Source organism: Sciurus carolinensis, chromosome X (genome assembly GCF_902686445.1).
Source record: "Sciurus carolinensis chromosome X, mSciCar1.2, whole genome shotgun sequence".
In the NCBI taxonomy this organism is placed as follows: domain Eukaryota; kingdom Metazoa; phylum Chordata; class Mammalia; order Rodentia; family Sciuridae; genus Sciurus; species Sciurus carolinensis.
The window spans coordinates 15,252,909-15,277,401 of record NC_062232.1 but is presented as its reverse complement, the minus strand read 5'-3'; the positions used below and the strand labels follow the sequence as shown (position 1 = coordinate 15,277,401).

The window sequence follows — 24,493 nt, the reverse complement described above, 5'->3', positions numbered from 1 at the left end:
TCAATTTAGGTTGTTTTGATATTTCTTTATGGTTAGATTCAAATTGTGCATTTTGGGCAAGAATCCCATGGCTGGGATAATTGGGTCCTCAGTGTCTCATACCATGATCAGTTTGTTTCCCTTACTGGTAATGCCAACTTGGGTCTCTGGGTTAAGGTAATGTCCACAGGTTTGGGGTTTTTTTTGTGTATGGGGGTGTTGGTTTGTTCACTTGTTTGTTATATAAGACTTCTTTTTCTCTCTAGGAAATAAATTTCAAAATGTTGGCTGAGCTGTGCTGACAAGGTCACAGATCCCTCCCTCCTAGCCAGTGGGTAGGCTGTGTTTGCTGTGCTTGGAGTTAAATAAATGGCTTTGAGAAGATAGAACTAGATTCCAGAATGTGGAGGAAAAAGTCCTTTGGGGTTCTGCTTTGCAGTCAACCCATGTTCAAAAGTGTGACAACCCTTTCCCAAGAGTCAGTCTTGCTACTCTACTTAAGGAAGCACTTGTTCATATTTTCAGCTAGTCATGAAACCTTAAAATGTTATATAATCCAGTCCTGTGCTCCAGGAAGACTTTAATTCTACCTTCTTAAACAAACCTTATGAAGCCCCTTTGTCATATTTTTATTGAACCTAAAAACATGAAGTAGAAGAGCTAAAAAAAAAAAAAAAGACAAAGAACAAGTGATTTGAATGCAAGCCCCGGTAATTTCATCTGTTTGCATCTTTTTAGAAAGTCACTTAAGGTCTTAGGACTTTGGTTTTCTAATAGCCATTTCCTACCTACCTCGCTGGGTTAGTGTGGTGATCAAATAGACCCTGATTAAAGAGATGAGAAGAAACTTCAGAATAAAACTGTATAAGTGCACAGTGAGTTCCATTGATTGATTCCTGTTTAATTTCTTTTCTAAGCTGTGTTACCTATTTCCAGGAAACTGGGAGGGGGGACAAAAAAGCTCTGCCAGATTTCATTTGGCTCAGTAGTGTGAACAGAGTTGGCCAGAAAATGTGATGCCTGCCAGATCAGTACTGCCTTGTTTAAGATGCTGGGCTCTTGCAGGGCAGCTGGTAGGGTGCTAAGTCCATATGAACAAATGGTGAAGCAGGGTGAACAGGAAACTCTATAGATAAAATTGGGAACTTCAAAGATTGTTCTCTATTTTTTTGGTCTGTCATTGTTAGAAAAAAAATCTGACTTGCCTATACTTCTCTAATTTGAAAGTTATGTGTTTGTTTCTGTGTTTTCTAACTGTTTATTGAACTGGGGTAGGGGAATATAAGCAGACTTCTTGAATTTTATCCCAAATAATCCACCTTTACTTCTCAGGTAGAAGTTATTTTTAAATGTATGTTTGTGGGTGTTTGGCCCAGTTTTACTTAGAATAGAACCTCACAGTCTATGGTGTGAACCGAAACTCCATGTGACAATTCTATTAAAGCAAGTTGAAGGCTGCTCAGGGCTTTGCTAATTTAGAACTATCAGAACCTGTCCCACTAGGCTAGTCAGACCTTTTCTTGCTAGGATTGTAATCCCATCCCACAATTCAATCTACTTAAATGGAGCCATTTAAAGCAGATGTAGGGGTCATGTTGGCATTTATGACTGCTAAGGTTGCAGCCAGTTCAGGCCTCTTACCCATTGCCCCCATTCCAACTCTGGCAACCCTGATGGTGGAAGTAGTGCCTGCAGAAGAGCTCCTCATCCATCTACCCATTCATGGGCAGAGGTACCAGCAAACTGCAGGACCATAGGGCAGAACTCACCTCTTCAAGTACCACTTAGAGAAGCCCAGAGTGTGGCATGCTGCAGGCATGTCCCAGAGAGAGAACTAGAATGAACAGAGTGGTGTGCATCTGACACCCTTGCTCAGTCTCACCAGTCAGAGAACTCAAACCTCTCTCCCTGGGGAAAATGGTGAGGGTAAAGAAGAAGAGTGGACAGCAAGCTAATCTCTCCAGGCAGGCCCCTCCTTGCTTCTTAAGGAGCCAAGGTAGGAATTCTTACAGGAGGAGAAAATGTTTCTGTTTGGATGGTCTACAACAAGATAACAAGTACAGGTGGTATGCACCTGTAATCCCAGCAACTCAGAAGGCTGAGACAGGAGGATCACAAATTCCAGATCAACCTGGGCAACTTAACAAGACCCTGTCTTAAAATTTTAAAACATGGGCTGCAAAAAAAAAAAAAAAAGCAGTCTTTCCTATGCTTTCCTATGGCCTCTCTGACTAAATTCCAAATCCACCCCCTGTCTTTACAGTGCTGTTGGACCAAAGGCACATGTGGCATTCACAGAATGTTCAAGGGAGTAGGTAGTGTGTTTTGAATTTGGAAAGACATTGATGATCAAGTCTCTTTAAGACCCCCTCATGATGGTTATGGCAAAGTGGGTATTGAGTTTATAGCCATGGATGCTGCTCACCTTAGTGTGTCACTGTCAGCTTGAGGAAGCAATGGGGGTTTGGGCATGGAGAGACAACACACAGGGTCTGCGTGCTTAATGGTGTTACACAACATGAAAGGAAGGAAGTACAAGATCTCCTGCCATATGTTTTCACATGATCTTTGAACATAAACAGGTTTTTGTAGATCCTTGGAAAACAATGCTTAAGTGGAGCATTATCAGTATGAGAGAGCAGAATGGGATGGTTTATCTGTATATAATTCAACTTCCTGATTTTGGTTTCTTATCTGTGAGGATCATTTGGAGTTTTATTTTATTATATATTAAAATACCACCAATATGTAATAGTTATTGACTTCTTGTTCTATGCCAGTTCTAAAAAGAACATCTTGGGGTCTTGGTGACCCAAACTTAGGCTTAGCTACTGTTGTGACACAAGGAGTAGAGCAAATTTGTAAAGAGGAGAGTTGGGTAGATATGAGCTCAGACTACAACTCCATTGCTTAGTTAACCATGGAAGCCACTTAACCTTTCTAAGCTGGGCTTCCTCATCTGTAAAATCCATACCAATAGTACCTGTGTCATACTGGTTTTCAGCAACTAAAACACACACATATAAGGCACTCATACACTATCTCTAAAGCCTAGGCTTTCAACAGCCTATAGGTGTGCCTTGAGGTCACTGTGGGGATTGGATACTACCCCTCCAACCAGAGCAGCTTCATTCATATTTACAGATTGTATGTGTGTCTGTGTCTTTTCAGGACTTCTCAACTGAGGGGGAATATTGTCCCTGAAGGGACATTTGGCAGTATCTAGAAACATTTTTGGTTGTTACAGCCCAGAGGTTGCTATTGGCCTTTAGTGGGCAGAGACCAGAGGTGCCGCTCAAAATCCTGCAGAGCGCAGGACAGCCCCCTACAATACAGAGCAATCCAGCCCCAAATGTTAGAAATACCAGATTGAAGAAGCCTGTTACATATTCAGATGTGAATCACAGGGCAGGAGGTTTCTGTGTAATTTTTCTTTGATAAAGGGGTCTAGGAAAAGTTAGAAAAACAGGAGGTCTGTAGTGTATCTAGAAAGAATCACCTGATTGCCGAGTTATCTGAACAACTGCGTCCCTTAGGAATTATGGGAGAACCCCAATGTAAGTCATGAGCCAGCTGAACCCAAGTACAAAGAGAATCAAAGCACCATCTATATAGACAAGATATTTTTGAGTTCTGGGTGGTCCCAGGAATAATGGAGTGGTGACACCAGGAAGTCAGTTTGGCTAGTATGAAGAAATCCTTCCTACAGTTGGAAGTTGTTCATCCATCTGGGAAGCAGACTGCCATGGAAGTTGTGGATGTCCTACCATGGAATTTTGATGCACACTGATTTTACATTAGTAGAATGTTGATACTGAAACAACTGGATTTTAGAAATTTAGATCATATTAAAGAAGTATACATTTTGTCAAGTGATCACCTATTCCCCACTACCATGTGGCCCTCCTCCTGGCAGTGACTAAGAGAAGGTATTCTCCTGAGCACCAAGAACTGGTCTTTTAGCATAAGAATCTCATTGGAAAACTAGCCTGCATCTTGCCCAGTCCGCATGCCACTTGAGGCCTGAGACCAAGTTTAATATTGATCTGATAAGATTCTCCCCTTACTGCCAGGATCTGATTCAGTAATTCTTTAAACCTCTGGTGAGAAATTGGCCTTACATATTAGACTGAGTTGCCATTTTTATCGCCATTTTTATAGACAAAAACAGATGGATATTAGCAATTCCTGCTATAGTATTAAAACAGATAATTTGTGGTTATCTACAGATTCATTTATATCCTTCTTAGAGGAATTCTGTACAAATGCTCACAAACCTCTGGGGTAAACTGGACATATCAGTCTCAATTGTTTCCTACATCCTCACCATCCAGTGCTCACCAGGAGCCAGTCCTAAGCTGGTAAAGCTATAACATACCTGCAATTTAACAAAATGGTGTTTCCCTGAGTGTCTTGTTTTCACCTTTTACATCTTCCCAGTAGGGAGGAGAGAGATTCTTTTAAATCTAAGAACCCCCCCCAAATCACCCCTAATCCCATCTTTTAGCTCACATTGTTTCTCAGCATTTAAAAATGAACTGGGAACATTGAAGACATTGTTTTTAGTAAAAGAAGTCAGACACAAAAGGACAAATTGTATGATTCCACCTATATGAGGTAACTGGAATAGGCAATTTCATAGAGACAGAAAGTAGAATGGTGGTTTCCAGGGACTTGGGGGAAGGGGAATGTGGAGTTGTTTAATGGAAGTGGTTGGGGGTAATGGTTTTACAACATGTGAATGTACTTAATGCCACTGAACTATACACTTAAAACTGTTAAGATAGTTAATTTTATGTTATATACATTTTATCACAATTTAAAAAATGGAGCCAGCTTGTCCATTGCCATATGCCAAAGCCAGATCCAACTATGGTGTTCATCTGAAAAAAAGGGGATGAGAAAATGCCTAACACTCCATCTATTTTAGTCAGTTTTGTGTTTTGATAACAAAATACCTGAGACTGAGTACCCATAAAGAAAGAGGTTTGTTTGGGCTCACTGTTTTGGAGGCAGGGAAGTTCAAGAGCATGGCACCAGCATCTGCTAGACTTCTGATTTAGGCCCTCATGCTTTATCATCTCATGGCAGAACAGTGGAAAGGAAATGGACACATGTGGGAAGATCATGTGTGTGAGACTGAGATTAAGGGGAGGCTAACCCACTTTTTAACAGTCCACCCACTCTCATGGTAAATAATCCAGTCCTGAGAGATGTAACACATTGCAAAGAGACCTAATCCATTCTTAGAGAACTACTTGGTCTCTCAAGAAAGACTTTAATCTATTCATGAAGGCAGTGCTTCCATGGCCTAACTACCTTCCACTAAGTCCCACCTTTTAATAGTCCTCCCACCTCTCAACACAGTTATATTAGGGACCAGTCTTCCTGCAAATGAACCTTTGGGAGATAAATGGTATCCAAACCATATCCTTACATTGTCATCAAACACAAGTGAGATTAGGACATGGTATCATCATCCAGGTTCCTTAAAATATTTCCCCTTCCACCAGGGCCATCTTATACCATATGTTCCTGTTAGGGGGAAAGTACTATAGATGCTTTTGGGTGTGTGCTAAAGCCCTACATTTGTTCCTCTAGAAAAATGGAATTATTCAACTTTATGAAATGAGCTATGTTAGGAACAGAGTTCTGTGGTCAGTCCCAGTAAATCATGGCTTGCTTTTGGTTTTCCAGGACAACTTCAAAAGTGTATCCACAGTCTCCAAAAACAGTGAAGCCACCATACCCAGGGTCTCCTGTGAAGTACCGCTTTCCCCCGGTTCCCAGCCAAGAAACACTCAAGAAGAAAGCAGAGAAAGAGAAGAGCAACAAGGAAAAGGAAGATGCCTCAGGTCAGCAGGCTGCTGGCCATCTTGGAGAGGAAACTCCAGAGAAGTATGTGACAGACAAGCATGCTACTGAGAAGCACATGGCAGAGAAGCATGTGGCAGACAAACAGGCCACTGAGAAGCACATGGTAGACAAGCATGCCACCGAGAAGCACATGGTGGAGAAGCACGTGGAGGAAAAGCATGCCATTGAGAAATATGCTGCTGCAGGAGGGAAGGCTGAGAGCAGTACAGGTAGACCTTCTTTGTTGACACTGCCCCTGGGCCTTGGCAGTTGACCTAGTGACCTGATTGATCTACATTTCATTCTCTTGTGTTTGGGGGAGAGGGATTTTTCCTACTGGGACAACTTTATCTCATACCACTTTCTCAGACTTGCCTGTTGCTCCTAAGTCCTGCCACTCAATCTCCTGAGGGTTCCCTGGAGGAGAAGACCTAGAGACTGACCCTGCTTTTGGCTCTGGAAGCCCACAGGAATAGTAAGGAAGACAGGCTGTACCCAGCCATCATCAGCATGCCCCATGAGAGTTCTTAAAGCCTCTGTGATGCAATGAGTTCATCCAAACGGCAGCTACTGTGGGACTTACTTATGGCCCTGTCTCCCATGTCCACTGCCCTCCACTGTAGAATGTATGTGTCCAGGGTCATAGCCAACCCTTCTCCTGCTTAGTGGCTAATTGTAACACTGTCCTGGTAGCATTTCCCATCACCGCACTGATTTTTCGTGTGGCATCTGCTGTGTGAGTGAAATCATTATATTCGTTTCCCTTGATCTAGTCCTCTTGCCATCTCTTCTTTGATATAGCCTTGGGGAAGCCCACAGCAGGTACCACTGATGCAGGAGAGGCTGCAAAGATCCTAGCTGAAAAGAGACGACAGGCTCGGCTGCAGAAGGAACAGGAGGAGCAGGAACGATTGGAGAAGGAAGAACAAGAGAGGTATGCAGATGCTCAGAATTTTGGTGTGATCTCATGTAAAGGCTGGGCTGGAAAGAGCAGCTTGCCTATTCTTTTTACAATTTTGGTACTGTTAAACCCAAGCATAAGTAAAGGAACCTGCAGTGCCTGGACTGCATGGAAAGTGTTTAGGAGACAGTATCTTCTATTAGATGTAATTAACAGACCTTTTCAGAGAACCTGTAAACTCATAGCTCCTGATTCTAAATATTACAGGCAGCTTCCCTTTCTCCTCTTGGACTTGGAAACTGGGCAGACCTCATGGAGCTACCAGGGGAATTTGAGGTTTGTTTATAGAATGAGATTCTCTCTGGGAAGACAGAAGGTCCTGGAGGTAGAGATCTTGATTCTGCTTCCCAAATTGTTTTCTCAATTTTATCCTAACTTATGACCCAAAGTGAGAGATTTGGGCAGGCTCCTCTAGATGAAAGGGTAAGAGGGGGCCAATTTCATAACCCATGAGCAATGAGATATAGGGAAGTCCTATCCTAAAGCAAGACAAAAGATGTCATTACAGTTATCCTTAAACTTTGGTGGGTATCAGAATCATCCAGGTAACAGTGAAAATGCACCGGGCCCGAGCCCTATCCTGTTTTAGTGGTGCGCCAATGTTTGAGAACCACTGTAGTGATTGTACCAGGCAGGGCACTTTGTCACAACAGTCCTGTCTTTTCCAATCTTTGTATTCAAAGAGGGAAATACATGTTAAAGGACAAGGTCAGTTTTATCACTAAATTGATAGAGAAAACTCTTAGAATAATCACAGAGTACAGTCCAGAACTGTTTAGAGAATGAACATGACAGGAAGCAAGCAGCACTCCAGCACTTAGGGCCAGGAATGAATTTAAAATAATAAATAATAGTATATTTTTTTTATTCCTAGTGACCTTGACAAGTCTTTGTGATCTCTAATTACAGGTGTGCTTATCTATTTTTTATTTTTATTTTGTGGTACTGGAACGTGAATCCAGGACCTCATGTATGCTAGGCAAGTGTTCTACCACTGAGCTATATCCCCAGCCTTTGACCTTAAGTATTCTTGGTTTGCTTTGACCATGTTGAGCTTGCTCTTGCTTTTCTGGCCCGTCCTTCTGAGTCTTATCTGACCACCTATCCCATTGCCTGGGCTCCCAGCCCTCAATCCTTGACCAGCTGCTCACCTGAAAAGCCCTCTCTGAACAGTGTCGCTCACTCCTATTGTGCCATTGTCTCTGCCACACTGCCAGTTTCCTCTGGCTTCAAAAGATTTAGGGCTCACATTTCATACATTATGTAGTTCTATGTTGAGCCTTTGGTATGCTAAACCGCTCTGCTCTGATCTCTCTTCCTACCTTTATTTTCCCTTTGCCTCATTCTGTCATGTTTCTGAGGGTAATTGCAGCTTGCTTCATAAACCTTCCATACTTTGTGGAACAGGAGAGGCAACTAGATAACACATACATACTGAGGACCTGAATCAGTGTTTGTGGCCTGGGCTCTTTCTAGGGTTGCACTGTCTACTACCATAACCTCAGAGCATATGTGACTACTGAAAAGTCATTTAAGGAAAATCCAGTTCCTTATTTACATTACTACATTTCAGTACTCAATAGCTACATGTGGTTAGTAGCTATTCATAATAGACAACACAGTTCTACAGAGTGTTTTCCTTATCACAGAAAGTTTTATTGAATATCACTTGTGCAGAACTCAGAGATTGCATTTCCAACTACCTTATTTTCATTTGAGTGTGTCCCATGTGCATTTCAAAATTTAGCATTCCCAAAGTAGAACATAGTATCTTTCACCCAAACTTCCTTTTCCTTTCATGAGCCCTGCACCCCCATTTACCATAGTACTCAAATCTGAGGTTTCAAAGCCACTCTCAGTTCCTTTTTCATACTCCTCCACATCCCATCACTTGTCAGATCAGTCTTCATTGGCTGTTGCATTAGCATCTGTGTTGTATCTCTCTTCCCTTCTAGCCCCCTTTGTCTTACCTAGACAGTGTCTGTGGCATACTGTCTGAGCACCTTGCTCTGGGTCTCTCAGGGCTTGTCCACTGCCCAGCCACACTGCCCACAGTGACCTTTCTCATTTAAGTAAGTGTGATCATTCTGATCCTGTTCTGCAACAAGCCTTGCCCACAGGATCCACCCAGACCCATCAACAATCCTTCAAGAACTACCATAAACTGACCAGTCTCTGCTTCTCTATATTCTTTCTCTCTAGGCTTCAGCCTGCAACCCCCTTTGACATTCCCCCATCACACAGTTCTACACCGCCAAAGCTTTTTTTTTTTTTTTTTTTTTTTACCCCCACGTGGACTTGCACTGCTTCTTGCCAGGTATCTTTTCTTCTCAAGCTGTGGGTCAAGCTCACTCCTGTATAGCCTGTCTGGCCCTTCCCTGGGAAGAGTACTGCCTCCCCGCCTTCTTCACCCTTCCTGAGCCCATCTGTCAACTGACAAACAGCCTCATGTATTTGTAGGCCACTTTCCTCCTAGTTAGCACCATAAAAGGCTGAGGTGAAATCTTTGGATGACTGGTGCCTGGTGCTTAGTAAATGTATGAGAAAGGAAGAGAAGGAGGAAGAGAGGAAAAGACTAAGAAACCTCTGCAGTAGTAGGTCAAGTGGACAACTCAGAAGGAGTGGGCAGATTCAAAGTTGATGCTAAGGTTTGATTCAAAAGACTTGGGAGAATGGTATACTCAATAATAGATATCAGAATGGCAGGAGGAATTTTTTTAGGAATTGGTTTTAAAGAATTAAAAATTGGGAGCTTGGGGAGATAGCTCAGTAGGTAGAGTGTTTGCCTTGTAAGCACAAGGCCCTGGGTTCAATCCCCAGCACCCCCCCAAAAAAAAAGAATTAAAAATTACCCATTTTATTTTAGATAAACTAAGTTTCAGGTGTCTGCAGAATCCCTAGGTAATCAGAAATGAAAATAGTGCCTGGAGCCTAGATGAAAATGAGACTGATACACTTGACCCCAAATCAGTTTTCCTCTCTCTTGCCAGAATGTGAAACTCTGTGTAGTACCATGTGCGAGGTGAGAAAGGAAAGTACCAGACGGCCTAGGGCTGGAACACAATGGACACCTCTTGGAATAGGATCATCCTCACATCTGTTTTGTGTTGTTTAGAGTCAATAGTAAAATCACAGACATGTGATAGTCACTTGAGAGAATATAGAGAAAAATAAAGATACTTTAGTCAAACTGTGGAAAGCCAAATTACTGTCACCGTCTGGTGAGGGAAACACTTTCCAAGTCAGGGATGTCAGGGAGACTACCCTTAATTAGAAGGGCCAATCAGGAGTCCAGACAATTAGGCCCTAAGAAGAGCAAAAGTTGGTCTTCAGCAGTGACAGAGCTCTCTTAGAAACACATAAAACAGGCCCAGCCCCTGGGCTTGGGGATGGCCCAGGGTATACAGTGGGATTCTTAGAGTTGGGGCAAGCAACCTTAGACCTTGGTTCTACTCTAGAGAAGACACTGGTAGAAGCTAGCATGTAAGCAATCTTACTAGGATTACAAAATTGATCTCATGAAGTCACATTAAGAAGCTGAAATAGAGGCTGAGTATATAGCTCAGTGGTAGAGCACTTGCCTAGCATGTACAAGGCCCTGGGTTCTACTCTAAAAAAAAAAGATGATGAAGAAGCTAAAAAAGAACATCAAAGAATATTTGAGAAAATAGCCCCTGTGAGCAAGGTCATATAGCCAAGCTTGATGTCCAAGTGAGAGGCCTAGACCTGGAACTGTAGGCAGAGGTCCCCAGAGCTCTTCAGACCTGTCTTCTCACTGTCTGAGCCTTCAGGTAGCAGGTGGTTTTTGGTGGAAGCTAGGGTAGGCAGAGGTCCTCCAGTGTTGGGCGTCGTTGAGCATCTGAGGCAGGAGGAAGCCAGGACAACACAGCCTCATGTGACACAAGGCTGTAGAGGGGATTTTGTTTGAAGTAGGTGTGATTTTGTCAGCACCTTCAAGACATGTCAAAGCTGAGGAAAGATCATTGGTCTTGGGGTTAGGACCAATCTTGGTAAGCCAAGATTTTTGGAGGGAAATTATTGAGAAGAGGGGTAGAAACATGAAGCACCCTGAAAAAGGTGAGAGGGTGAAGACCCTCAATGTGATCTGGCTATTCCACAGTCACGAGTGGAAGGCTGGAAGAAGACCAAGGGTGCCTTGGGATGCCTGAGACCTGAATATTTTTGCCAGCCATGGAATGGTGCATCTCAAAGGGGAAAACTGGCATTGAAAGGAAGAGAGACTAGCTGTTGAAACAGCCACAGGAGGGCATGGAATTCATAGCACAAGTGGTAACATTTACAATCCTTTTGCATCTAGGGAAAGATAAGGGGAAATTTCTTAGCCATAATGCCATAAAGGAGCACAGTTGAAGTAGCTCAGAGTAGTTGGGCATGATGAGGCATGCCTGTAATACCAGCAACTTGGGAGATTGAGGCAGGGGGATCCCAAGTTCAAAGCCAGCCTCAGCAACTTAGTGAGACCCTGTCTCAAAATAAAAAGGGCTGGAAATGTGACTCAATGGTTTAGTGCCCCTGGGTTCAATCCCCAGTACAAAAAAAAAAAAAAAAGAAAAAAAGAAAAGAAAAGCAGCAGCACCTCAGATCAGGTGGCCCTAGTCTTCTCTATAAAGTGTTTGGTGATACCATCAACTAAGGAGGATTATAAAGGCTGAGAAAAGGTAGTAATTTGGACTGGCCATATGGGACCAAGGAATAAGGATAAAAAATGTAACAGCCAAGGCTCAGGGGCACATGACCAGTCAGCTTTGTTTGTTCCTTTCTCTCACCAGTACTGGTCTCATGTTCAGCAGGGGCACAAGTCGTCCTGGTGGCCATCCAGGCCCAGCATTGGACAACAGAGTAAACTTCATGCCATCACAGAAAAGCTCAGGAGAGGATCAGAGGCCTGGAGGGCACTGAGAAAAGAGGGAAGTACATACAAATCAACTGTATAGGCTTACCAGGCAGGTCAGCAGAGAGAGACATGGAAAGATGGCATGACATCAGATCAAGGAAGGTTAATAGGGAAGATTAAACTTTTTTCTAAATATATTTTTTATAATTATTTTGTTAATTTTTTTATGTGGTGCCGAGGATGGAACCCAGTACTTCACATGTGCTAGGCAAGCACTTTACCACTAAGCTACAACCCCAGTCCAAGTTAAGCTTTTTTTAAATGAAAACTTTTGAATGCATAGGAATAAAGAATAGTGAATCCCACATACTCATCCACAAGATTAGACAATTCAAGGCTGAGCACGTGTCAGTGATGTGAGCAGGAAGGAACAGAAGTGGGTGAGGTGCTAGAGGTTTCATGACAGGAGCCGTTACATGAAGACTTTCACCACCAGACAGGGACAAGGAATGCAGCCATTAAATACCAAATGATGACAATGATGTGCAGTTTTCTGGTAGTTTCTACTTAGTCTCTAAGGCAGAGGAGTGGGACTTGGGGAGATGACAGCAACAAAGATGGAAAGACTGATATAACTACCCTCAGGTCTGGTGAACTATGGAGGGAACTTGGTAATAATGGCAAAGGTGGTGGGTCTGTGGGTGGCCTACATCAGAGGACTGGTGGGGAAAAAATGAAATAATGCTCTCTCTGATTCCTTAAGCAGGGAGAGAATGTTCATACTTGGAGAGGATTGTGAAGGACCATATTTTACACAGGGGAAGCCAGTTTTGGGGAGGTTTATGTGTGTGTGCATACACCCATGCACACTAGGTAGTTTTTGCCTACTTTGGAGGAAGCAAAGTGTGGTTAATGGAGGAAATTTTGTCTGTAAAAGGATGGAATTTCCATGGAGGCACCATGAAAAGGACAAATGGGGTCTTATGGGCCTGTGGGGAGGAATTTTAGGTTTTAGGCCATTATGGAAAGTAAGGGACCCCAGGAATGTTACTACACATATGTGCAACTGGGCACCTTAAAGTTCTAACAGTAAAAACAGAAGCAGCAGTGGATTTTCAAATTCTGAAGATGAAGATTACAGGTTCTTTGTACAGTACCTTGCGCATTGATTCATATACTGTGTATCCTTTATATTTTAACATCTCTGGGATAACCACAACTGAATATTTTAAATAGGAATAAGAAATGATGCAGTGTTTTGATTAACCTTTGGATAAATCTTGATATCAACACAACCATTTCTGTTAATCCTGTGTGGGGTATACTTCATCTTTCATCAAGGAATCTAAGAAAACAAGAATTTTATTTTTGATTAGGCCCTGTAATACTCTTCTGGAGAATATTTAGTCATAATTTCAGGTGCTCCACAAACACTCTTAGGCACTATAGCCTCTGCTGGTATAGAGTACATTATCTTATACTGTTATAGTCTTGGGATAATGCCTTTAAGTGTTTCCCAGTGGCTCAGGAGGCTGAGACAGGAGGGTCTTGAGTTCAAAGCCAGCCTCAGCAACTTAGTGAGTCCCTAAGCAACTTAGTGAGACCCTGTCCCAAAATAAAATATAAAAAGTGCTGGGGATGTGACTCAGTGTTAAGCACCCCTGGTTTCAGTCTCTGATACCAATAAAAAATAAAAACATAACACCTCAGTAAGTCAGTGACACATGCTTCTCAATAAAGGTAACTTCTGAAAACATACAGATTTATAGATGCACTTAAAAGAACATTGGAGGACTGGGGTTGTAGCTCAGTGGTGGAGCACTTTCCTAGCATGGGTGAGGCACTGGGTTTGATCCTCAGTACCACATAAAAACAAATAAATAAAATAAAGGTTAAATTTTTTTAAAAAAGAGCATTGGAGGTGGAGGGAGTATTCATTTTAATTTGTAAAGCAAACTAACATTTGTGAAAGTTCCAGAGCCAGGCATCCCCATGCATTATTTAATTAAATCCTCACAGTAACAACATCAAACCGTGGTATAGCTATTACTATTTTTTAAATGGGCATCAGAAATGTTGAGTGACTTTGCAAGTGTCATACACCAACTGGCACAATCAGAATTCAGTTTGAGTCTTGATATGTTTACATTAACAGTGACTACCTAAGGAAAGTGATGCACTTATGAGCCAGAACGTTTGAAATATAAAAACAAGCATTTAGACTTTACAGAATTTTCCCTAACTGCTTAGAGCTCTTTGTCATTATATCATGAACAATTCATCTATGGATGACAATGTCTAAGTGCCACTTAATTTTCATATAGCACAAACTAAAAGCTAAAATAGATTTTTTAAAGATTGCCAAAACAAAGGGAAAACAGATGCTTTAATTTCTGCAGTAAATGTTTAAGTTCTGTTGAGCATTTTCTTTCATCAGCTGCTTCAGAAGTCACATACCAGTTAAACCCCCAGATGAACTTTTGAGCTCATGGTCACTACTCTGACTGGCAAATTTGTAGCCATTGCAACACTTTCCATTTTTCTATCTTTAGTTGGTTTTAAGTATTTATTCTGCTTAGTTTTTTTTTAATAATTGTCATTAATAAAATGATCAGTCTTGGTCTCCTTTGTCTTCATTCATAGAGCAAGAAGGGAACCTTTATGTCTTCACAAGTCAATATGTTAGTCTTTGTAGTAGAGTTTAAAGTCAAGCCTGGTTAATATTTTTTGGTAAACATGAACTGAAATAGATTTTTGGGAAAGATGAGGCATTTTATTAGGTGGATATGAATTCAAATACATGTATTCATTAAGGTGTTAAGCATGCCCCACTACTCTTCAGCGCATGGTTCTTCAGCAGTTTGCCTTTTGAGAATGTCTTCTTCTAATGACAATTATGTCCTCAAAAGGCTAGAGAGAGAAGAATTAAAAAGAAAGGCAGAGGAGGAAAGGCTGCGCCTAGAAGAAGCCCGTAAGCAAGAGGAGGAAAAGAAACAGCAGGAAGAGGAAGAAAGAAGAAAGGCAGGAGAGGAGGCTAAGCGGAAGGCTGAGGAGGAACTGTTGTTGAAAGAAAAGCAAGAGAAAGAAAAGCAAGAAAAAGCCACGATTGAAAAGCAGGTACAGTCATCCTCAGATTTTCCTTGTTTCTTAAGGGCTTTAGTTAATATTAGATAAGATTTATTAAATTTGAATTACTCATAATAGTTACTTGAAGTTTTTTCTTAAACCATCTGGGCTAGTTATTAAATACAGTTGAAGTTGGTAATATCTGCCATCTTTGAGTTTGGGTTTTCACAAAGGCAGCCCCTAGGATAAGAATTTGGGGACCAGTAATTTATTTGGAAGGGGAACCCATGAAGCTGGTATGGAAAAAATTAGAAAACCAATATACAAGCACATCCATGAGTGGGTTAGTATGGGCCTCTGGAACTTAGTGCTTTGGGGATCCTCTGAGAAACTGGGGATCATGCATTAGAATTGTCCTTCTGAGGGATGAGGAAACTGGACAATTTATTTACCAACACCGCCCCTCTTTGTGGAAGGTTGCTCCTTAGGAATAACTCCTGGAAATTTCTGGCTATATAAACATTTCATGGCCATAGCTTACCCACAGATAGAGAGACCTAGGTCATGTATGAGAATTGCCTGCAGGTGATTTTCATGGTGGGTGAAGGGTATATGAATGAGGCCCAACTGTATTTGCTATGTCATAGGGCAGGTTGTGTGAATTCACATTGAATATTGGTGCCTCATCCACTTGGTGCAGATAATGGGTTAAAGGACTTACACAAAGCCCAGGAATTACTACAATGCTTTCTTAGTTTAATAAAACCTGTGCTTTGGCTTACCTGTTGCTCTCAGAAAGAAGCAGTAGAAGCAAAGGCCCAGGAGGCAGCTAAACAGATGCGTCTAGAAAGAGAACAAATCATGCTGCAGATTGAGCAAGAGAGACTGGAGAGGAAGAAGGTAAGGCTGGGGGATCTGGAGGACTTAGGATGAGGCAGGAACAGGAAGTTAATCCAGTTCTGTTCTGCAGTGATTGGGTGCAGTGTTCTTAAAACTGTCAGTTAGGTCGTTTCCTTGGTAGTGCTGTTCAAATCTTCTATACCTTTATTGTTTTTCTCTCATCTTGTTCCATTTGTTGCTGATGAAGAAGCATTAAAAATCTCCATCTGTGATTATGGATTTGTCTGTTTCTCCTTTCAGTTCTGTCAGATTTTATTTTATATGTTTTAAAGCCCTATTAGTTGAGTATACACATCAGATTGTTAAGTTTTCCTGTTGAATTGATCCCTTTATCATGAACTGCCCTTCTGAATTCTAGTATTATTTCTTCTAAAAGTCTTTTTTGGCAGCCCTATTGTGATTAGTGCCTGCATGGTAAATATTTGCCTTTTTTTTTTTTATTTGAACCTATGTGTGTCCTTACAAGAGTCTCTCTTATAAATAGGACATAGCCAGAATTTATTATTTTAATATAGGTTGACATTCTTTGCCTTTTAATTGTTTATTCCCTTTACACTTAATGTACTTATGGATAAAACTGGGTTTGAGAAGGCTGATTATAAAGTTTCATTCTCATGTTATCCTAGGCCCTGTGTGGGCTTTGTAATGCTATACATCTGGGAGGTGGGAGACCAGAGTATGGCCATCTCTCCTGAGCTAACCTCAGCTTCATTGTCTCAGCTTCATTCTACAGGGTGATCCTGTAGAATGGCAGGTGGTATTTTTTTTTATAGGGAACCTAAGGAGAGGAAGGAGAAATATAGGATATAGATTATTGATTCTGGATATGTACTAGTCTGCTTCATTTGACCTGGTGTGTAGAACCAGAGATATACATCTACAAAAACAATGGAAAACCTTTCTATGTTTCTTATCTTCTGTTGACATTTGTCTTTTTCCAGTCTTCTCAGAAATGTGAAATTGCATTTAGACCCAACTACTTTTTTATAGTTTTGGTGTTATGGTCCTCTTGCCTTTTTTGTTTACAGAGAATAGATGAAATCATGAAGAGAACAAGGAAGAGTGATGTATCTCCAGAAGTGAAGGTACAAATTCAGATGACTATTATGTACAAGCGGAAAAGAATTGCAGAAAACGTTTAGTGAAGTTGTAGGTCTCAGAGAAAATTAGCCAGAAAAATAAAATTAGCCAGAAAAAAATGGACTCTCCATGCTGTTTCTGGCCAGGTTAAAGAGGAAATAGGAACCTAAAAGGAAGGAGGAGTTTCAGAGATGGAGCAGCTAAAAGATTTTCTCAGAGTGGTGGGGTCGGGGTGCACAGTAGTTCACAAATACAAAAAGAATGGTGACATAATGATAAGGGAAACAGCTGAAAATTCAAAGAATTATCATCAAACAGGCAGATGGCCCAGCAGGGCTCCAAATTTCCCCTGGTACTTTTAAAAAGCATTTGTTTTTCTCTGTAAAGTCAACCTTCCCTCTTTTCATCTACCCTCTTTTTGTTTTCAGAAAGAAGACTCAAAAGTGGAGATTCAGCCTGTTGTGTGTGTGGAAAATAAGACAAAACCAGTTGTCCCCAACAAAATAGGTGAGTGTAAGGTCTGGTGCTTGTGTTCTTTCCTTTAGCAGTAGGAGCTCAGAAAGCTTCCTGTCGGGGAGGGGTACATGTGAGTCCCAGGGGTGTGGTTGCCAGCAGTTTTCCTTCCTGGGGCATCTCTCCAGCACAGGGACTGTTGACTCCATTTGGGAAACCTTGACTTCCTTGGTTACTGTAATCCTGGCACAGAAGGCACACTGTCTGCTGACCCAGGATGCTTTCCAGGGAGCCTAACTACTGGTCATGTGTTGTTAAGATCCAGCCCTGCTCTTCTACCAATGCCCTGCAAACACTGATAATGCTATGTCATCTCTTCCTCTATGTGAAGGTGATTACATGGGATTATTGGTGATTCTTTCCACAAAAGAGGTTGCATCATTAGTGAAGCAGAGGATTAAATTAATTGCCTTGTTATGTATTTCCTGTTTTTTTCATTTTGCATGTTTTTTGATTCACAAAAGGACTCTTTGTTCTTGATCAGAAATCAATGGATTGAATACCTGCCAGGATGTTAATGGTGTGGGGCGTGCTGCCCCAGAACCTTTTCCACGAGATGTTTTCTCTAATGGGCTTAAACCAGTTGGGGGATTTGTTCATCTGGATGGCCTTGATGGGAAGTCAAACAGTCTGGATGATTCAACTGAAGAAGTTCAGTCTATGGATGTGAGGTATGTCAATTTCTTTTGCATATAAACTTCATCTCTTTTCCAAACACCACCACTGTCTTTTTATTGGTTTCTTCATCTTTTATACAATCCAATAACCTAAATCAGGTCTGGTTGACATTAAAAAAAGCCGTCAGTGATATAATACTATTGTCTTGGACTAGGCTCCCTGGAAGCAGAGCATGTGATGTAGTAGGGGAGGACTTTCAGGAGGAGGGACAGGAGGGAAGGCTCTAAGCAAGGATACATTCTCAGACAATCGCATAAAGGCTCTGTAGGATGAATTTCCACCAGAGTTATCCAATTGAGATATAGAATGTGGTATTTGTACCACTGAATCCATCAGTTATTTACTGTGAGTCTCTCAGCTGGGGGATACAGAACTGTGGTCGTGGGGTATCTGTCAGCTAAAGGAAGTTGTCCAGAGAAACAATGGCAATTTTGAGTGTTTAGGAGCCAGTCCTCTGTGTCTGGAGGGATAGATGCACCTACAAGTAAAGGGGATCTTGCCAGGATCAACAAGATCCCCTGTCTACAGAGTCTCAACATATTAAGTAAACTTGTCATTGAAGACTTGACAAAGGAATTCATTGTTCAGATCCTAAAAATCTGAGGAATTCTTAAATTATTATCATCTTTGTAGATTACATCATCTGGCAATTAATCCCAGATAAAAGAATAATTTATCGGTATGGGATTGAGGCAGAGACATTGAAGTAGATAGCCTTGGGTAGGGCAGTTGGAATAAGGGTTGGCTGTCTGCATCAGGAGAGTGTGACAGTATTTTGTAAAAGCTCTACCAGAGTTGCAACCTGCCAGTTTACCTTCTATACTTGACAATAGTGTTCTCTGTCTAGTCAGGAGGTGGGGTTCCTGTGACACACTAGTGATAAATATCCCACTCATCCACACTGGGCTCAAGCCAGATATGTAAAAATCCAGGGCATCACCAGTAGAACAAATCCTGTGTAGAATGGTAGCAGGGCCCCCTCGATCCTTGCCTGGGTCTTCCCATCCCTCAACACCAACATCATGGCAGGCTTCTCCTATTTGGTGCCACTCTGTCCCCAGCAGAAAACAACTAAGGCAATCTGAAGGGTTAACCCAACATACCACACCCACATGTTGAGCCAGCTGTGTTTATTCTTTACGTTTTTGGTGGGGAAGGGAAGGGAACAAGATGTGGCACCTTTGGTCAGGGTTCAAGAAAGTGAAGGGGCTTAGCACATTGTGTTTTCACTTAGCGATGTGACCCTGGTGGCCACTCCCAAATTTGTGATATCATTTTAGCCCCTTCTCTCTGACCAGTTTAAATGCAGGGGATGGAGGTGGTGAAAGGTGAAGATGAAACAGAATGTTTCTGCTTAATGAGGCAGTTTTCCCAGACTTCAAACAGCAGAAGTGGTTATAGGTCAGCTGTTGCCCCTTAACTGGGCTCAGGTGTGAGGAGGAGGAGGCTCCACAGAGCTTCTGCAGTTCAACTGGTTTTTCTTGATTCATCTCTAAGATCTCATCAAGGAAGAAAAGAAGAGCCTGGCAGCAACCTTACTGTGGCTATTAAAGGACTCCTGGGATAGGCCCTCAATTCCCAGCCCACCACTCTTCTGAGCCTGGATTTGCTTGTTTGCTAGGCCTATAACAGACAACAGCAATGCAACTCCTTCCATCTTTACAGAGAGGAGGAGGAAGCAGGTTCAACCAAACAAGCTGATTAAGTCAGGATTTAGAGAAGAAGCAGTGAGTGAGATTGACTCGGCAGGTGACTAAGTGGATGCACCCCAACCCCTTGAGCACACCCATCACATGGTTCTCTAAGAACTCTTCCCATTACAGTCACATTCACACTCACAGGAGCCCTGGGAGGACAAATTATTGTTCTTCCCATTTTTACAGGGGAGGAAACTAAATCCAGGGAAGGAAAAGCAGTTTGCCCAGGGCAGCTCTACTAGAAAGGTAGCACCAAGATCCCCAGTGTTAGAGCCCTTCCTTAGCTCACTTTTAATATTTGCTTTCTGTTTGTTCCATTCTGAAAGTTCTGAAAGGGCCTTGCTACTCTGTAGTAAAGTGTCCGTGTCTGTAGGTTTTTTTCCTTTCACCCCTTGGGCAGTGTAAGCTTGGCCTGCACATCTTGCTTGGTCTACTTCCCTTGTTCTCATCCATAGAGGCCTGTGCCTACCACTTTTCAGACTTGAACTCACTTGTGTTTTTTTTATGATGTGTTACACACAAACCGTCTCTAAATTCATCTTTTCTACAAGAGTATAACAAAATATTACAAATAGAATGAAGCACATTAACATAGTGTGCTTAGTTCTCATGTTCTCTCTCCTCTCCTTCCATCTGTCTCTCCCTGTCTCTCCTTCATCTCTTCTAGTCCTGTTTCCAAAGAAGAACTTATCTCCATCCCAGAATTTTCACCTGTGAGTGAAATGATTCCTGGGATGTCTCTGGACCAAAATGGAACTGGTAATGCCCGAGCACTTCAAGATCTCTTAGATTTCACTGGTCCCCCGTTCCCCAAGAGATCCAGTGAAAATCTCAGCCTGGATGACTGTAACAAAAACCTTATCGAAGGATTTAACAGTCCTGGCCAAGAAACTACTCTGAATACCTTCTGTTGACAAATACAGCATCCCTTTAATGAAAGGTACAGTCTTTTGATGATACTCTAAATCTTTAACTCCCCAATTAGAGTGTGTGAAGATAGGATAAACATCACTTAGCCTCCTGAATGACTAATTTATTTGAAAAATAAAAACACAAATATATCATGGTGTATATTAAAGCATACATAAAAGTTGAGGTTAAATTCAAGTAATTTCTTTCTAGGGGAGCCTCCAATGCCATGCCCTGCCTGCTTCACAGACCCTGTTGTTCTGGGGGGTGAGTGGGAAGGTTGCAAAGCATTAGCTAAAGGTTTGGCTGCCAGTTGCCTCAAGTAGCACCTTCTTCAGAGGTGAGGAGAGAATGTTCTCAAAATAGTAAAAGGTGGTAAAATGAACTTCTTTTTCTTCTCCATGACATACCACATAATGTCTAGAATCATTCATATACACTGATGAGTGTTAGGCCAAATGATTTGCTATTCTCTTGACCCATTCTGGATTCCTCCAAAACAGACATCTGTTCCTGGATCATACCTGAGGGAATGAGAGGAGAGAATTACAGGTTGTGCACTGATGGTTTTTCCCCTACCCTTGACCTTTTTTCTTGCCAAAGCACTTCTAGAAGCTCTGTGTGTGTGTGTGTGTGTGTGTGTGTGTGTGTGTGTCACGTGGCTTGAACCCAGGGCCACTGAACTGTACCCCAACCCCTCTCATTTGAATAAGAATATACTTAGATCTACACATTTCATATTTGATTTACTCCAATTTGGGACTTGTTTTGAATAATTAAAATAGGATCTATCACCAAATCCTTTCACAACTTAATTCATATCACACCTGCTGTTTTTTACTTTTTGTGTGTGTATGTGGTAATGGAGATTGAACATGTTAGGTAATCATTTTTAACTCAAAATGTTTTTATATTCTGTGCATTCTGTCACTTTATTTTCTATAATACTCCACTCCTGTAACATAACTTTGATGTCTAAAATGATTTAGTCTAGCCTTTTTATTTTTCTAATCCAAGTACAAACCAGGCCCTACCCCACTTAGCTTCCAAGATCAAATGGGGCATGTTCAGGGTGGTATGACCATAGACTTTTTGTTATTTCTCAAATGAGGTAACAGGTTGGGGAAGCCACATGGTTGAGTTCATTGTATTTTGTTGCTTATTTCCACCTGACCTCAGCTCTCGCCTATAGATAATGAATTTTAGATTCCCCTCCTCTCAATTCTTGGGAAAGCAGCTACAATCCTTTGACACATGAGAGGAGATGAATGACAGATCACTTCTACTTCCATATATATATATATATATATACATATATGCATACACACACATATATATTGTAGATGGACACAATACCTTCATTTTATTTATTTTTATGTGGTGCTGAGGATCAGACCCAGTGCCTCACATGTACAAGGAAAGAGTTCCACCACTGAGCTGCAACCCCAGTCTGACAGATCACCTCTAGAGTAAGCTACATCCCTGGTTTGGAGGAGAAGCTTCTTTTTTGGACACTTAAAACACTAATTCATCTGAACGTTGTTCCTTGACAGTTTCATGGCTTAGTTTTATTAAGAGGCTTCTTTTTTCATTAGAATACCTTAACTTAATAAGCTTTTCTTCAGTTGGTTTACCTCACTATCCAGTAAGGAACAGAAAATTCACAAAATTTGGAGTACTCATGAGTCCTCAGATTTATTTCTTGCTTTTCTAACCACAAGAAGTGCAATACTCCTGCCCAAAAAGAAAAAAAAATGTTCTAAGTCACTTTATTCACACTGCTTATATATTTTCAAAGGTAGAACCATCCCCACTAGGGAGCACTTGGAAAGGCGTTGGTGGTTTTTGTTGTCATAATGGCTGGGGACATTTGGAAGGCAAAGCTTAAGGCATTAAACTCCTGCAGATTTGGATGTGAGGGTGGCCTGGTTGGCTAGGCAGGTGTCTCCTTCCTCCCTCACCACTCCACATGTTCCTCTGGAAGCTGCACACTCAGGAAAGAGGATGACCTTTGGTCTAGGGTACAAACCAAAGAGAACATTTGCAGGTTTTAGGACACTCTCACATAAGGAAAATTTGACCAACCTAAAAGAATGGTCCTGTGCAAAATACAGCAGTACTTCTGCTGAGAAATACTGTATGAGCCAAGGAAAACCTAATTACCAAGTGCAAAATACTTGGTTTCTACATTGATCTCACCTGGCTTTGTTTTTTTGAATTGATACAGGTGGTGTTTGGAAAACCTGTGAAGTTGCCGGTAGTCAAATCAACTGCTGGCCATCTGAAGAAGCTTGTCACCCTTAACCTCTGGATTCCAAAATATTAGATCAGAATGTAACTGTATTCCTAGGTAGTCAAACACTGGCCTCTCTTGGTAGAAACCTTAAGGCTTTTGCCTTGTTGGGCTTTAGCGATGTTTCATTTTACAGTTCTATTTATGAGCTTCAGCTGCTGCTAAAGCACTTCCTGTCCTAATTATCATAGTGATCCTCTGAATAACCTGAGTGATGCTGGTTCAAAAGTTCATTCTATGACCAGTCTCATGCCCAGAGTTGGAGCACATATACATTTAGATGTCTCTTCCTGTAAATATTCTAGGTATTTATCCAAACTAGTTAAAACATGTATTCAGCTGGGCTGCATATCTCCCTGTCTTTGTTTAGAAGGAGAAGAAATTCTGGAGTTTTCTCCCACTCTGGGGTTTCTCTGTTGGAAAGTACTATGAAGAAGTCTTTTTATTAAATAAGCTTTGCCACCTGCATTGCCCCACATTACTGTTTTAGGGGTAAAAGTAATAAGTGTGGTTGAGTAAGGAAGCATTAAACAGTTGGTAATTTCTGTTTTCTTATGCATATTCTTTTTTCATGGACATCTGAATCTAGCAAGGACCTTCGATGTCACACCTTAAAATCTCTAAACTGTAATCACTCCAAACCATTGAGTGACTTTCCAACTGAATTGTGCATCTCACATACAGGTGGTTGGTTTTCATGTTTTTGCTATTGTTTTTGTATTGGATCTTGGGAGTTTTCTTGGTTTGCTCCCGTGTTTGCCCAACTATCATAAAACCAGGCACAAATAAAAATCATAGTACTCTGAAGTAAGGGGACCTCAAATAGGTCCCAGGATGTCACTTTAATAGACTTTAACATGAAAAAATCTAAATGGGAAAAATGACACTAGAATGTATACACCACACATTTTATGCTATGTAATGCTGTTTTCTTAATTTCGTTTCTTGTGGCAAAATGTGACTCAGATTAAAATTACCTTTTCTTCTTTGAAACTTTTAATTTTGACTTGTACAATAAAAGGTTTGGAAAGATTTATAATTCTGAGAGAGGTTTGCAATCAGGAGATATAAAGAAGTCTCAATAGTAATCTTGTTCATGTGCTTTTAAAGCCAGCTACAGTTTAAGAGTTTATTAGTTATGGAAACTGTGTATGTTTGTGTATGTGTATATACTAAATAAAATACATGCCTCTAATAATGCAGTGCTGTTGATCTTGATGAATACCATGGGGAAATCCCTTTTATGACAAGCACACAGAAAATGATAGCATGGTCTGACTTTGAAAAAATGCCTAGCCATCTTTCTTACATCTTTATTTTGCTAGAAATCTGTAGTTGTGCTGCATACCTCACAGCACCATTGTGACTGGTGATGCCTCATGTGCATGATGTATACATTCTGTTTAATGTGAAATACATTTTCATCAAAGAGTCTGGTGGCTTGCTAATATTTTGTTTGTGTAAGCTTAATGAAAAAATGCGCTGAAACCAAACCAGGTTTTCTCAATCCATGCAACCATGTGGGAAAAAACCCAAATCCTACATGGGTGTCCTTTCCCTGTTCAACTTGTTAAAAATTCTTCTGTTGTTAGTGCCAACTGGAGCCAACTGTGGAAATAAGTTTAAGTGATGACCTGTCCCTAGAACATGATGAACTTCTGAGTAATGTTGCTGTGCTTTCATGGAAACACTGTGATGCCAGGGAT

At 41.3% G+C, this 24,493-nt stretch overlaps 1 protein-coding gene and 1 non-coding gene across 10 annotated transcripts in view; both read left to right on the top strand.

Annotated features, from left to right (window-relative positions):
• Map7d2 (MAP7 domain containing 2) overlaps nucleotides 1-24,203 on the top strand; it is a 108,276-nt gene extending 84,073 nt beyond the window's left edge. For 4 of the 9 annotated variants that reach the window (XM_047535847.1, XM_047535846.1, XM_047535844.1 and 1 more), the window contains 9 exons: nucleotides 5,677-6,065; nucleotides 6,637-6,769; nucleotides 14,561-14,768; nucleotides 15,513-15,617; nucleotides 16,646-16,702; nucleotides 17,126-17,204; nucleotides 17,695-17,881; nucleotides 20,253-20,525; nucleotides 22,722-24,202. In XM_047535847.1, the coding sequence (XP_047391803.1) occupies nucleotides 5,677-6,065; nucleotides 6,637-6,769; nucleotides 14,561-14,768; nucleotides 15,513-15,617; nucleotides 16,646-16,702; nucleotides 17,126-17,204; nucleotides 17,695-17,881; nucleotides 20,253-20,499 (1,405 nt within the window). In that variant the 3' untranslated portion in view covers nucleotides 20,500-20,525; nucleotides 22,722-24,202. Of the gene's footprint in view, nucleotides 1-5,676; nucleotides 6,066-6,636; nucleotides 6,770-14,560; nucleotides 14,769-15,512; nucleotides 15,618-16,645; nucleotides 16,703-17,125; nucleotides 17,205-17,694; nucleotides 17,882-20,252; nucleotides 20,526-22,721 lie in introns of all 9 variants that reach the window. The other 5 variants (XM_047535853.1, XM_047535850.1, XM_047535848.1 and 2 more) reach the window with 3 other exon arrangements.
• Trnat-ugu (transfer RNA threonine (anticodon UGU)) lies at nucleotides 9,552-9,626 on the top strand. The gene has a single exon. It is a non-coding gene; the product is annotated as a tRNA-Thr (tRNA).
• Nucleotides 24,204-24,493: the final 290 nt, after the last annotated feature.